We start from the raw sequence: 14,255 nt of genomic DNA on the forward strand, positions 1-14,255 counted from the left end.
AAAAAAAAAAAAAAATTCAATTATAAACATATAAAAACAAGTAAATGATATTATTTTTTAATAATTAAAAATTAATTGTAGAATTGAATTAAAGACATTTACATCTATGAGTTCAATGAGAAAAATTAGGCATAAATTCAACTAAATATAATTTTCAAAAAAAAAAACCAAATAACAGTAAATTATATTTTAATAAATTGTCTTACTTATATTTTTTTATTAGATAATTATTAATTTATAATATTAACGTGACCATAGATCTATAAAAAAAAATATTTCGAAAAATTATTATATTATTAATTTATCAAAATTATTAAATTAGATTTTAGTATATGAGTTCAAGGTGAGATCGAGACCAAATTTTATTTTAAAAATATTATTAATTTATAAAAATTTTATTTTGAATACTCATTCGATAATATGACATATAAAAAATATTTGAATAGCTCATTTATTGAGTTAGTAAATGAGTGTGAGTAAATGAGTGTTTCATCTTATATAATATAACATTTGACCATAGCTTACATATTTTTCTATATATAATATTACCAAAATTCACACTGTCCGTGTGTCTTATCCTATTATTTCAACTGATCCAATATATGTGGGAATCCGTGCTCCTGATTAATATTTAATGACCAAACAACCAAGATTTCTTAATGTAAACAGCAAAACGATTAAAATCTTTTTTTTTATTTAACTTATTCTTAAATGGGCTGGGCTTTGGAGTTTTTGCTTGGGCTGGGCTCTCACAATATCACTTGAAATCTGTGAACAAACACTAGAGGACCCATGTAGAACGAATTTACAAGTGCTAGGTTATGTAATCCAAAACTTTAATATTTGCAGTAAAGGTAAAAACAAAGTGGAAAAGCAATTTCCATCCGACAAAATAATTAAGTTATTGCAATTAAAATTCCTCTACACAGTTAGAAAGAATAACTGAACCGTTACTACTCCACTCCTTGGAAATAAGATGCCAGAAAGAAAACGAAAATTGTGTCAAAATTGCTGCTCATATATCTAAAAGATGCATACTTTACGTTGAACCAGTATTCTGACTCAGGCCAAGAAGTCGATTACCTCTCCCTCTTCCTTGTTGATAACCATCCCCATTACGTCCACTGCTAAAGTTCCCTCGGCCCCTGAAGCTGTCGTTTCTCACATAGGTTCGACCACCACTGAAGTTTCCACGGCCTCTGAAATTGTCATTACGAAACCCTCCACGTGAAGAATTGAAACGACCCCTCCCAATGCCAACTGTCACAGTAACATAATCAATATATCATATGAAGAACCACTAATATGTAACAAGTTCCTAGAACAGAGATAACGACACCAGTATAATTTTAGCATGGGTATGACTCACCTCGAGTTGTAGTCCTCTTTATCTCCACTGTGGCTTGACGATCTCCAATTGTTATAGGAGAAGCCTGAAAGAGTAAATTATTTATAAATACATAGTAATAGAGGGATATGTCGTAAGAGTTATTGATCATATGTTCTCTAATAAACAAATGATTGCAATAGGATAAATATGCAAAATGGTGAATCAGAACAGTCAAACTTCTAGATCTGTCTGATTTCATCAAGGCTGTAACTGACTACATAAAGAACAAATTCAAAAAGCATGGACCTTAATTGCATTTTGCATGGAGCTAAAATCTTGAAATTCAACAAAGCCAAAACAGAATCCTTGTTGCTGCATACAAAGAATAGATGACATTATTATCAACACAAGCTGAGCAAGTAGAATTAAACAGCAAAGAAAGTGGTGGTAAAATCAACCTTATTGCTTCTGACTTGTACTCCGTCTTGCTTTATAGTCCCGAATTTCTTGAATTCAGCTTCAAGCTGATCGACTGTTGCATTTAGAGGCAAATTGCGGATATATATGGAGTGACCATCCACTGTAAGAAATAAGGCAAAAATATAAATATGCATCTTTGGAATGACTGATTTAGAACAAAAAAATTGTAGATAAGCAACAAGTGGCTTCATATCAAGTCTTGTTTTCCAGAATCTCATGCTGTCAGGCCCATAGTGCTTGTTCTTACTCAAATTAGCTGATATGACTGTAAAATCAAAAATACCTTCGTCCTGGTCATCTTTGCCTTCGGGGGTATCAATAGGTGCTGAAGGGGCAGATGCTTCAGGGCCCAATGAATCGGCAGCTGGAATAACGGTTTGTTTCTCGGGTTTTATAAATCTTGCAGTGTTAGCAGGGACATAAACTTTGGTCGGACCCTTCTTTGTTTGTGAGCTCACAATTGACGCATATGATTTTTTGGGAACATCATCTTCAAATGCAGAAGCATCTGATTCTGCATTCGCAGATACGTGATTCTCATCAGGATGATATTTAGCTTCAACAACAATATCCCTGTCATGACTAATTTGTTTTTCATCAACCTCTTGGCCAACGGGTTTCTCCTCCACAGTCCCAATTTCCTCTTCATGATAAGCTGTATTGTTTGAGGTGGGCGGATCAACCACTTGAACAGGTTCTGGAAAAAATTGAAGTTGATGAAAAGACCAATAAAAAGTGATAGCAAGACCATGTTATAATTCATTTGAAACCAGTTATACAGCCAACCTGGATCTTGGGTCACAGAATGTAATGCTGAGTCACCTACTCCGTTTGTCACTTCACTGATGTTTGGTTCACTCTCCTCCACATATCGGAAAACATCATTTTTAACGTAATACCCATTATCTTGAGGAGCAAGAAAAAAGGTTTGTGAGAATTTCCTCCTCAGGTTGTCCTTTCCAGTCAAGCAACCAGTAACTAGGACAATCACTCCATCCTTGTACGAATCCTGGGCGTCAGCAGTCTTTATCTCTGCCTTGTAGTTGTTGTAGTCCAAGGAACAAATTTTATCATTGATGCTCTGGGAAAAAACAGAACATCACAAAGGTTATATTATCCATTTCTCGCATGAACATATGAACGTAATGGATAAACAGAATGTCGATTGTCATATCAAAGATGCTATAATATTTTTGCTCTACCAGAGGGCAATAATAGAATTTGATCAATTTATCAGCAATAAGCAAAGAGACTACGAGACAGGTGAATGCTGAGGAAACTGGTATTTATAAATTTTTCTTCTAGTCATCTTAGAAGAATATTATTTTGCAATTTCTTGCAAGTTTTCCTGTTAAGAGTTTAGGACACAAAAAATCAACCAGTCACATTTATTCACCTGGCTAATTACAAGATTTACAGTTGGAGAAAATTCTCCATAATTTTATTAGAGTTCATGGCTCTCACTTTTTCCAGAAAAACACTCGTCCATTTACTTCAGTATCTCAAATGGAAGTGTTTTGACACACACACACATTTTATAACATTACGAGGTTACAAACATGCATATTAGCAATTTTGCATCTGTTCCAAAGTCGTTGGCCAAAGATGGTAACGACCTTAAGAAATAAAAAAAAAATATCTGGAAGTAAGAGCACCCTTCATCATTTTACTGAGATGCCTTATTATTTGGACCAGAATTACAGTCCCACTCGAATTATTTCAGCATGGTTCAAAATTGGGGAAAACCATTTCTGATAGGACTTGGACATGGTGGATTTGTATATTAGAACAATAGTTGTGCATTTATTTTTGCGACAGGCAGGCTACAAATTCGTTGAGTAGCAACGGATGTTCCGCGGATTTGATTGACGGGTAAACGAACAATGTGAACTGTTGTATCTTTTATCATCACTTCGTCTTTTAACCCCACATTTTGTGGTATCCCATAACAAATGTACCTTTTTATAGTTTACACAAGTTTCCAAGTACATAATCAAGCGAAAAACCAGGAGCTTTCTTGAGCATCAGGGATATTTCAAGCAACAATCAACATTTACACCTCAGGGAGCCAAGCTTAAGTACAGAAAGACCCAAAATTGTTAAAGGGGATCTGGGGATGCTATTTTTCCCAGAGACAGCGCATCATATCTCGGGTAAATTCAGAAGGGTCATCTAATCACCAAAAGTCAAAATCAAACCAGTGAAAATCACTTATATCTGCTATTTATGTCATGTTTGAATTGACTTTTTTCCATTGGAGCACATTAAACTTAATTAAAATTGATCGTGTGGTACATTAGTATGGAGGCAAAAAAATTCTACACGTTGATGTAAGCGTCATGATAAATCGGAACTGAAAGGGATGCATAAACAAGTACAGTGTAATGAACTTTTGAAGATACAACTAACAATATTTAAATATATAATACACGTAATACAATCAATGAGAATAAAGCAGTTCAAGACAAACATGAATATCTCAAAAAAAATCTTAAGATATACGCAGATCCAGAAAAGAAAAAGGTGAAAATTTGGTATTTGGGAAAATCATAATAACTTACTTTCATAGTTGTCACAGTCGTCATAAGACCATTAGGATCTGGGCGACTCAACACACTCGAATCATTGTAAAATCGGTGAACTAACTCAGGAGACTGATGAAGAATATGGTAATACTGCTCAACAAAAGCATTTCCGACCACTTGAGCACTGGGAGCAGGCAGAGGACTCACAGTTTGCATGGCCATTCTTTAGAAAAGAAAACAAACTCAGAGTCAAAATGGGTTCAGAAAATCACGAGGTTCAAAATCAATCTCCTAGAAGCTCTTTCACATATCTTTGCCTGTAGTTTTGTGCATAATCTTTTATGAGACAAAAAGAAATTAAATACAGCTTAACATAATTTGTGTTTTGATCACTCTAGCTCTATTTAGTATTAATTCAATGTATATATAATATATACTTTCTGGTAACCTCAAAATTAAGCAATAACTAATCCCACCAGAATTCCATTTTTAACTTTTGAAAAATCTTAATTCAAATAGCAAGATCAAGTAAAAACGCACTTTATCATGTTCACCAATTAAAGGAAACACTTTTTCAATTGAGAAATTTTTTTCTAAAAAATACACAATCTTGAACCGGAAACTAACCAAAGGATTATAATTTATCGAGACAAAACAGCACAAACTAGGGTCGACTAAACTCAAGATCTGCGTGGAATAGCAATAAACAGAGTAAAAGCATCTTTAACAACAACAAATAATGAGAAAAAAGACATCTCTTTACCGTTAACCCTAATCAGTCAAATTTATTATTATACCATTAACCATGAAAACTTCTCAAAAAAATTGAGAACCTTTCACAGAATCTTTTACGCCTGAAAATACACATAAATCTCAAAAGTAAACAATAAATCTAACCAATGGATGGATTTTACGAATTCCACCAGCAGATCTAACTGAGACACGTCTCAACAACAAAATCAAAGAGACAAAGCTTCACGCGGATTGAGAAATCATATGCAAAAACATATCAACTTAACAAACACACATTCTCGACCAAACGAAAGCTAGCAATCATCTACACGTCGTAAAAACAACGAAAAATTCGAAAAAAAAGTGTCTTTAGTGTGATCTGAAAGTGATGATAACACCAATTACCCGATAGAGACGATCGGAGAGCGAGCGAGCGAGAGAATTTGGAGAGGTAGAAGATTCAAGAGCCGAGACTTTTAGTTCTGAAGCCGGAGGACTTGCATACGATGGAAGGTTTGGCTTTAATTAGTTTTCTCGATTTATATGTTTAATTTAATTTAATTTGCTGATTTCTTTTTTCATGTTTGCAAAATCTATACCTGTCCTAGTAGGATTGCTCAGGTTAGGTTTTGGGCCATTATTCAGCCCAATTCATGTATTAAAATAAGCCCAACTTCAAACAATAATATCAGAGGATTATTGGGCTTTTCACTGGCTATTTCATGCTTTATATGCTTATATAGTCGAAATTTTGTGTATGCATTCTTTTTTTTTTTAAAAAATAAATTAAATTTATAAAACAAAAAATCCAATTTTAAATTTTCTGATTTTTAATAAGTTTTAAAAAATTTTTTACATAAATTTGGTTTTTTTGTCAAAAGGATATTTTGGGGAATGAAAAAACTTATTCATGAGTAATGACACCAATTTGTCTCTAATACGCCAAACAACTTTATATATATAACAATTTATTTAAAAAAATTAGATTCATTAAAATTTCAAACTTGAATTTTATACTCTAAGGTATAGTTTGGTACACTAGATAAGAGAAGGATTGATAAATAATCCTCCTTATCCCACGTTTGGTACCTTTTTAGAAAGCATATTATAATATCTTGAGCCCGTGATAAATAGTTTTATATAAGGATAATATATCCCTTTTATGACATGTGATAATTTTAATCTAATGATAAAAAACACCACAAATGACTTCATTGCCCTCAATATATAAAAATATTAAACCATATCGTTCTCTCATTTCATCGCCTCATCAAATAAATATTTTTATTTTATTTTTATATATTATACAATATGATAATTATATAAATGAACTCGAGATAATTACATAAATGATTTTTATAAATCTCAATAAAATTATTAGTATCACTCGATTAACATTAAAATTGATATTTGATTTGACTCACAAAATCAAGGGCTCAATTATCATATTATATAATATATAAAATTAGGTAAAAATAAATAAATCATGCAAGCACTGTCGGCGCATGAACAGATAAGAAATATGAACTCAAATAGCAACTTTGAAATTATAAAATTTATTATGTTAAGGTTAATTTTATCATTACAATCTAATATATAAATTTAATCACTCTTATTAAAATCATATCAAACATTAAATATAATATCCTACATCTTATTTATCATTAACTTATCATTATATTATATATCACATGTTTATCCTATCATGTGTACCAAACTATGTCTAAAGAGAAGGAATATTTTATCCTTCTAATGTATTTTATCATTAAATTAAAATTATCACACAAAAGAGAAGAGATATTTTATCCTTCTATAAAATTATTTATCACGGACCCATGATAATATCATGGACTTTTTAAAAAAATACCAAACGTGAGATAAAAAGGATTATTTATCAATCACACCATTATCTCATGTATCAAACTATACCTAAATGGATTTTTATAGTCATAGTTATCAATTCGATTTACACTTCTTTATATGGGATATGCATTTATTGTTTTGGTAAAGAGACTTGACAAAAAATTCACGTCCGTTTTGTTATGAAATACCAGGTTCAATATAATTTTAATATTAATTAACCAAAAATTCGACATCGATACAAAATTTTTTCAAATCCAACTCATTTAATATATTTCATGTATCTAGTTATTTAGGTTAATGGAGATAATTATATTTTTTGAGATGTAATTCGTATTTTGTCTATTGTTTTTACGTTAATGATGAATTTGTATTTTTAATCTTATAATTTACATTTTTTTTTNTTCCTAGAACAGAGATAACGACACCAGTATAATTTTAGCATGGGTATGACTCACCTCGAGTTGTAGTCCTCTTTATCTCCACTGTGGCTTGACGATCTCCAATTGTTATAGGAGAAGCCTGAAAGAGTAAATTATTTATAAATACATAGTAATAGAGGGATATGTCGTAAGAGTTATTGATCATATGTTCTCTAATAAACAAATGATTGCAATAGGATAAATATGCAAAATGGTGAATCAGAACAGTCAAACTTCTAGATCTGTCTGATTTCATCAAGGCTGTAACTGACTACATAAAGAACAAATTCAAAAAGCATGGACCTTAATTGCATTTTGCATGGAGCTAAAATCTTGAAATTCAACAAAGCCAAAACAGAATCCTTGTTGCTGCATACAAAGAATAGATGACATTATTATCAACACAAGCTGAGCAAGTAGAATTAAACAGCAAAGAAAGTGGTGGTAAAATCAACCTTATTGCTTCTGACTTGTACTCCGTCTTGCTTTATAGTCCCGAATTTCTTGAATTCAGCTTCAAGCTGATCGACTGTTGCATTTAGAGGCAAATTGCGGATATATATGGAGTGACCATCCACTGTAAGAAATAAGGCAAAAATATAAATATGCATCTTTGGAATGACTGATTTAGAACAAAAAAATTGTAGATAAGCAACAAGTGGCTTCATATCAAGTCTTGTTTTCCAGAATCTCATGCTGTCAGGCCCATAGTGCTTGTTCTTACTCAAATTAGCTGATATGACTGTAAAATCAAAAATACCTTCGTCCTGGTCATCTTTGCCTTCGGGGGTATCAATAGGTGCTGAAGGGGCAGATGCTTCAGGGCCCAATGAATCGGCAGCTGGAATAACGGTTTGTTTCTCGGGTTTTATAAATCTTGCAGTGTTAGCAGGGACATAAACTTTGGTCGGACCCTTCTTTGTTTGTGAGCTCACAATTGACGCATATGATTTTTTGGGAACATCATCTTCAAATGCAGAAGCATCTGATTCTGCATTCGCAGATACGTGATTCTCATCAGGATGATATTTAGCTTCAACAACAATATCCCTGTCATGACTAATTTGTTTTTCATCAACCTCTTGGCCAACGGGTTTCTCCTCCACAGTCCCAATTTCCTCTTCATGATAAGCTGTATTGTTTGAGGTGGGCGGATCAACCACTTGAACAGGTTCTGGAAAAAATTGAAGTTGATGAAAAGACCAATAAAAAGTGATAGCAAGACCATGTTATAATTCATTTGAAACCAGTTATACAGCCAACCTGGATCTTGGGTCACAGAATGTAATGCTGAGTCACCTACTCCGTTTGTCACTTCACTGATGTTTGGTTCACTCTCCTCCACATATCGGAAAACATCATTTTTAACGTAATACCCATTATCTTGAGGAGCAAGAAAAAAGGTTTGTGAGAATTTCCTCCTCAGGTTGTCCTTTCCAGTCAAGCAACCAGTAACTAGGACAATCACTCCATCCTTGTACGAATCCTGGGCGTCAGCAGTCTTTATCTCTGCCTTGTAGTTGTTGTAGTCCAAGGAACAAATTTTATCATTGATGCTCTGGGAAAAAACAGAACATCACAAAGGTTATATTATCCATTTCTCGCATGAACATATGAACGTAATGGATAAACAGAATGTCGATTGTCATATCAAAGATGCTATAATATTTTTGCTCTACCAGAGGGCAATAATAGAATTTGATCAATTTATCAGCAATAAGCAAAGAGACTACGAGACAGGTGAATGCTGAGGAAACTGGTATTTATAAATTTTTCTTCTAGTCATCTTAGAAGAATATTATTTTGCAATTTCTTGCAAGTTTTCCTGTTAAGAGTTTAGGACACAAAAAATCAACCAGTCACATTTATTCACCTGGCTAATTACAAGATTTACAGTTGGAGAAAATTCTCCATAATTTTATTAGAGTTCATGGCTCTCACTTTTTCCAGAAAAACACTCGTCCATTTACTTCAGTATCTCAAATGGAAGTGTTTTGACACACACACACATTTTATAACATTACGAGGTTACAAACATGCATATTAGCAATTTTGCATCTGTTCCAAAGTCGTTGGCCAAAGATGGTAACGACCTTAAGAAATAAAAAAAAAATATCTGGAAGTAAGAGCACCCTTCATCATTTTACTGAGATGCCTTATTATTTGGACCAGAATTACAGTCCCACTCGAATTATTTCAGCATGGTTCAAAATTGGGGAAAACCATTTCTGATAGGACTTGGACATGGTGGATTTGTATATTAGAACAATAGTTGTGCATTTATTTTTGCGACAGGCAGGCTACAAATTCGTTGAGTAGCAACGGATGTTCCGCGGATTTGATTGACGGGTAAACGAACAATGTGAACTGTTGTATCTTTTATCATCACTTCGTCTTTTAACCCCACATTTTGTGGTATCCCATAACAAATGTACCTTTTTATAGTTTACACAAGTTTCCAAGTACATAATCAAGCGAAAAACCAGGAGCTTTCTTGAGCATCAGGGATATTTCAAGCAACAATCAACATTTACACCTCAGGGAGCCAAGCTTAAGTACAGAAAGACCCAAAATTGTTAAAGGGGATCTGGGGATGCTATTTTTCCCAGAGACAGCGCATCATATCTCGGGTAAATTCAGAAGGGTCATCTAATCACCAAAAGTCAAAATCAAACCAGTGAAAATCACTTATATCTGCTATTTATGTCATGTTTGAATTGACTTTTTTCCATTGGAGCACATTAAACTTAATTAAAATTGATCGTGTGGTACATTAGTATGGAGGCAAAAAAATTCTACACGTTGATGTAAGCGTCATGATAAATCGGAACTGAAAGGGATGCATAAACAAGTACAGTGTAATGAACTTTTGAAGATACAACTAACAATATTTAAATATATAATACACGTAATACAATCAATGAGAATAAAGCAGTTCAAGACAAACATGAATATCTCAAAAAAAATCTTAAGATATACGCAGATCCAGAAAAGAAAAAGGTGAAAATTTGGTATTTGGGAAAATCATAATAACTTACTTTCATAGTTGTCACAGTCGTCATAAGACCATTAGGATCTGGGCGACTCAACACACTCGAATCATTGTAAAATCGGTGAACTAACTCAGGAGACTGATGAAGAATATGGTAATACTGCTCAACAAAAGCATTTCCGACCACTTGAGCACTGGGAGCAGGCAGAGGACTCACAGTTTGCATGGCCATTCTTTAGAAAAGAAAACAAACTCAGAGTCAAAATGGGTTCAGAAAATCACGAGGTTCAAAATCAATCTCCTAGAAGCTCTTTCACATATCTTTGCCTGTAGTTTTGTGCATAATCTTTTATGAGACAAAAAGAAATTAAATACAGCTTAACATAATTTGTGTTTTGATCACTCTAGCTCTATTTAGTATTAATTCAATGTATATATAATATATACTTTCTGGTAACCTCAAAATTAAGCAATAACTAATCCCACCAGAATTCCATTTTTAACTTTTGAAAAATCTTAATTCAAATAGCAAGATCAAGTAAAAACGCACTTTATCATGTTCACCAATTAAAGGAAACACTTTTTCAATTGAGAAATTTTTTTCTAAAAAATACACAATCTTGAACCGGAAACTAACCAAAGGATTATAATTTATCGAGACAAAACAGCACAAACTAGGGTCGACTAAACTCAAGATCTGCGTGGAATAGCAATAAACAGAGTAAAAGCATCTTTAACAACAACAAATAATGAGAAAAAAGACATCTCTTTACCGTTAACCCTAATCAGTCAAATTTATTATTATACCATTAACCATGAAAACTTCTCAAAAAAATTGAGAACCTTTCACAGAATCTTTTACGCCTGAAAATACACATAAATCTCAAAAGTAAACAATAAATCTAACCAATGGATGGATTTTACGAATTCCACCAGCAGATCTAACTGAGACACGTCTCAACAACAAAATCAAAGAGACAAAGCTTCACGCGGATTGAGAAATCATATGCAAAAACATATCAACTTAACAAACACACATTCTCGACCAAACGAAAGCTAGCAATCATCTACACGTCGTAAAAACAACGAAAAATTCGAAAAAAAAGTGTCTTTAGTGTGATCTGAAAGTGATGATAACACCAATTACCCGATAGAGACGATCGGAGAGCGAGCGAGCGAGAGAATTTGGAGAGGTAGAAGATTCAAGAGCCGAGACTTTTAGTTCTGAAGCCGGAGGACTTGCATACGATGGAAGGTTTGGCTTTAATTAGTTTTCTCGATTTATATGTTTAATTTAATTTAATTTGCTGATTTCTTTTTTCATGTTTGCAAAATCTATACCTGTCCTAGTAGGATTGCTCAGGTTAGGTTTTGGGCCATTATTCAGCCCAATTCATGTATTAAAATAAGCCCAACTTCAAACAATAATATCAGAGGATTATTGGGCTTTTCACTGGCTATTTCATGCTTTATATGCTTATATAGTCGAAATTTTGTGTATGCATTCTTTTTTTTTTTAAAAAATAAATTAAATTTATAAAACAAAAAATCCAATTTTAAATTTTCTGATTTTTAATAAGTTTTAAAAAATTTTTTACATAAATTTGGTTTTTTTGTCAAAAGGATATTTTGGGGAATGAAAAAACTTATTCATGAGTAATGACACCAATTTGTCTCTAATACGCCAAACAACTTTATATATATAACAATTTATTTAAAAAAATTAGATTCATTAAAATTTCAAACTTGAATTTTATACTCTAAGGTATAGTTTGGTACACTAGATAAGAGAAGGATTGATAAATAATCCTCCTTATCCCACGTTTGGTACCTTTTTAGAAAGCATATTATAATATCTTGAGCCCGTGATAAATAGTTTTATATAAGGATAATATATCCCTTTTATGACATGTGATAATTTTAATCTAATGATAAAAAACACCACAAATGACTTCATTGCCCTCAATATATAAAAATATTAAACCATATCGTTCTCTCATTTCATCGCCTCATCAAATAAATATTTTTATTTTATTTTTATATATTATACAATATGATAATTATATAAATGAACTCNTATTATAATATCTTGAGCCCGTGATAAATAGTTTTATATAAGGATAATATATCCCTTTTATGACATGTGATAATTTTAATCTAATGATAAAAAACACCACAAATGACTTCATTGCCCTCAATATATAAAAATATTAAACCATATCGTTCTCTCATTTCATCGCCTCATCAAATAAATATTTTTATTTTATTTTTATATATTATACAATATGATAATTATATAAATGAACTCGAGATAATTACATAAATGATTTTTATAAATCTCAATAAAATTATTAGTATCACTCGATTAACATTAAAATTGATATTTGATTTGACTCACAAAATCAAGGGCTCAATTATCATATTATATAATATATAAAATTAGGTAAAAATAAATAAATCATGCAAGCACTGTCGGCGCATGAACAGATAAGAAATATGAACTCAAATAGCAACTTTGAAATTATAAAATTTATTATGTTAAGGTTAATTTTATCATTACAATCTAATATATAAATTTAATCACTCTTATTAAAATCATATCAAACATTAAATATAATATCCTACATCTTATTTATCATTAACTTATCATTATATTATATATCACATGTTTATCCTATCATGTGTACCAAACTATGTCTAAAGAGAAGGAATATTTTATCCTTCTAATGTATTTTATCATTAAATTAAAATTATCACACAAAAGAGAAGAGATATTTTATCCTTCTATAAAATTATTTATCACGGACCCATGATAATATCATGGACTTTTTAAAAAAATACCAAACGTGAGATAAAAAGGATTATTTATCAATCACACCATTATCTCATGTATCAAACTATACCTAAATGGATTTTTATAGTCATAGTTATCAATTCGATTTACACTTCTTTATATGGGATATGCATTTATTGTTTTGGTAAAGAGACTTGACAAAAAATTCACGTCCGTTTTGTTATGAAATACCAGGTTCAATATAATTTTAATATTAATTAACCAAAAATTCGACATCGATACAAAATTTTTTCAAATCCAACTCATTTAATATATTTCATGTATCTAGTTATTTAGGTTAATGGAGATAATTATATTTTTTGAGATGTAATTCGTATTTTGTCTATTGTTTTTACGTTAATGATGAATTTGTATTTTTAATCTTATAATTTACATTTTTTTTTNAGGTTAATTAATTATCCAATAACGGATCAGAATTGTCTTTATGTGCAGTGTCATATTTTATAATTTTATAACTAGTTTCACTGACATGCAAACCCCAGCTACATTTCATGAGGATATATTTAATATAATATTAAAAATAAATAAAGGTATCGATTAAATAATGTTTCAAGTACTGCAAGTGCCAGCACTACCTTTTATCACTTAAATAACACAGCTAGCACTCAACTAGGACCAGCTTCACCTCACAATTAACTTCATCAAATTAATTTATTGCTTTATATTCCAGTTTAATTTTTGGTCGTTAATGAAATTTGTGCCTTGTATCGACAACTTCTTAATTTGAACGAATAACCTTAAGTGTCGGTACTGGCAACTTGATTGCATGGACGGAAGATATGCATTTGAAATCATAATTTTGATATGTTGTACACTTACCGTATTCAGATATCTCTATCCATAATTTATATGGAAATAATATTTAAAACAAGCATATAATATTTTTATTAATCTAAGTAATTTTTCTTTATATATATATATATATATATTATATAGCTATATATCATCGATGGCTTCGTCCGGACGGGTAATAAACTTTCACATGCTGACTTTAAGTATGAGCAGCACACCACGCTGATATAATATCTGATTGATCTTGTCTTGTCTGCATGAAATTAAT

General features: G+C 31.6%; 2 protein-coding genes across 2 annotated transcripts; both read right to left on the reverse strand.

Moving 5' to 3' along the window:
• Nucleotides 1–868: 868 nt before the first annotated feature.
• On the reverse strand, nt 869–5,608 carry LOC140973643 (nuclear transport factor 2-like). Its single transcript, XM_073436621.1, has 8 exons — nt 5,473–5,608; nt 4,372–4,558; nt 2,597–2,891; nt 2,094–2,507; nt 1,789–1,910; nt 1,637–1,702; nt 1,370–1,433; nt 869–1,260 (listed from the first exon to the last, which is right to left on the reverse strand). Exons 2-8 carry the CDS (start codon nt 4,555–4,557, stop codon nt 1,040–1,042), a joined length of 1,368 nt encoding a protein of 455 aa, XP_073292722.1. The 5' UTR covers nt 4,558; nt 5,473–5,608; the 3' UTR covers nt 869–1,039.
• A 1,725-nt stretch (nt 5,609–7,333) lies between these two features.
• On the reverse strand, nt 7,334–11,624 carry LOC140973652 (nuclear transport factor 2-like). The gene is made up of 7 exons (XM_073436631.1): nt 11,489–11,624; nt 10,388–10,574; nt 8,613–8,907; nt 8,110–8,523; nt 7,805–7,926; nt 7,653–7,718; nt 7,334–7,449 (listed from the first exon to the last, which is right to left on the reverse strand). The coding sequence occupies exons 2-7, from the start codon at nt 10,571–10,573 to the stop codon at nt 7,366–7,368; spliced, it is 1,167 nt and encodes a 388-aa protein (XP_073292732.1). The 5' UTR covers nt 10,574; nt 11,489–11,624; the 3' UTR covers nt 7,334–7,365.
• Between the last annotated feature and the right edge of the window lie 2,631 nt (nt 11,625–14,255).

This window comes from Primulina huaijiensis, chromosome 1 (assembly GCF_012295235.1).
Source record: "Primulina huaijiensis isolate GDHJ02 chromosome 1, ASM1229523v2, whole genome shotgun sequence".
Taxonomy (NCBI): domain Eukaryota; kingdom Viridiplantae; phylum Streptophyta; class Magnoliopsida; order Lamiales; family Gesneriaceae; genus Primulina; species Primulina huaijiensis.

Bases quoted from the DNA above. Each gene is read 5' to 3' on its own strand.
- LOC140973652 (XM_073436631.1), bottom strand. From the start codon at position 10,573: ATGGCCATGCAAACTGTGAGTCCTCTGCCTGCTCCCAGTGCTCAAGTG. The intron at 7,927-8,109 runs GTATTTTTGATT...TATTTCTTACAG, and splicing joins CAAAGATGACCAGGACGAAG to TGGATGGTCACTCCATATAT. The intron at 7,450-7,652 runs GTCCATGCTTTT...TTACTCTTTCAG, and splicing joins CCATGCAAAATGCAATTAAG to GCTTCTCCTATAACAATTGG.
- LOC140973643 (XM_073436621.1), bottom strand. From the start codon at position 4,557: ATGGCCATGCAAACTGTGAGTCCTCTGCCTGCTCCCAGTGCTCAAGTG. The intron at 2,508-2,596 runs GTTGGCTGTATA...AATTTTTTCCAG, and splicing joins TTCTGTGACCCAAGATCCAG to AACCTGTTCAAGTGGTTGAT. The intron at 1,703-1,788 runs GTTGATTTTACC...CTTTGTATGCAG, and splicing joins TACAAGTCAGAAGCAATAAG to CAACAAGGATTCTGTTTTGG.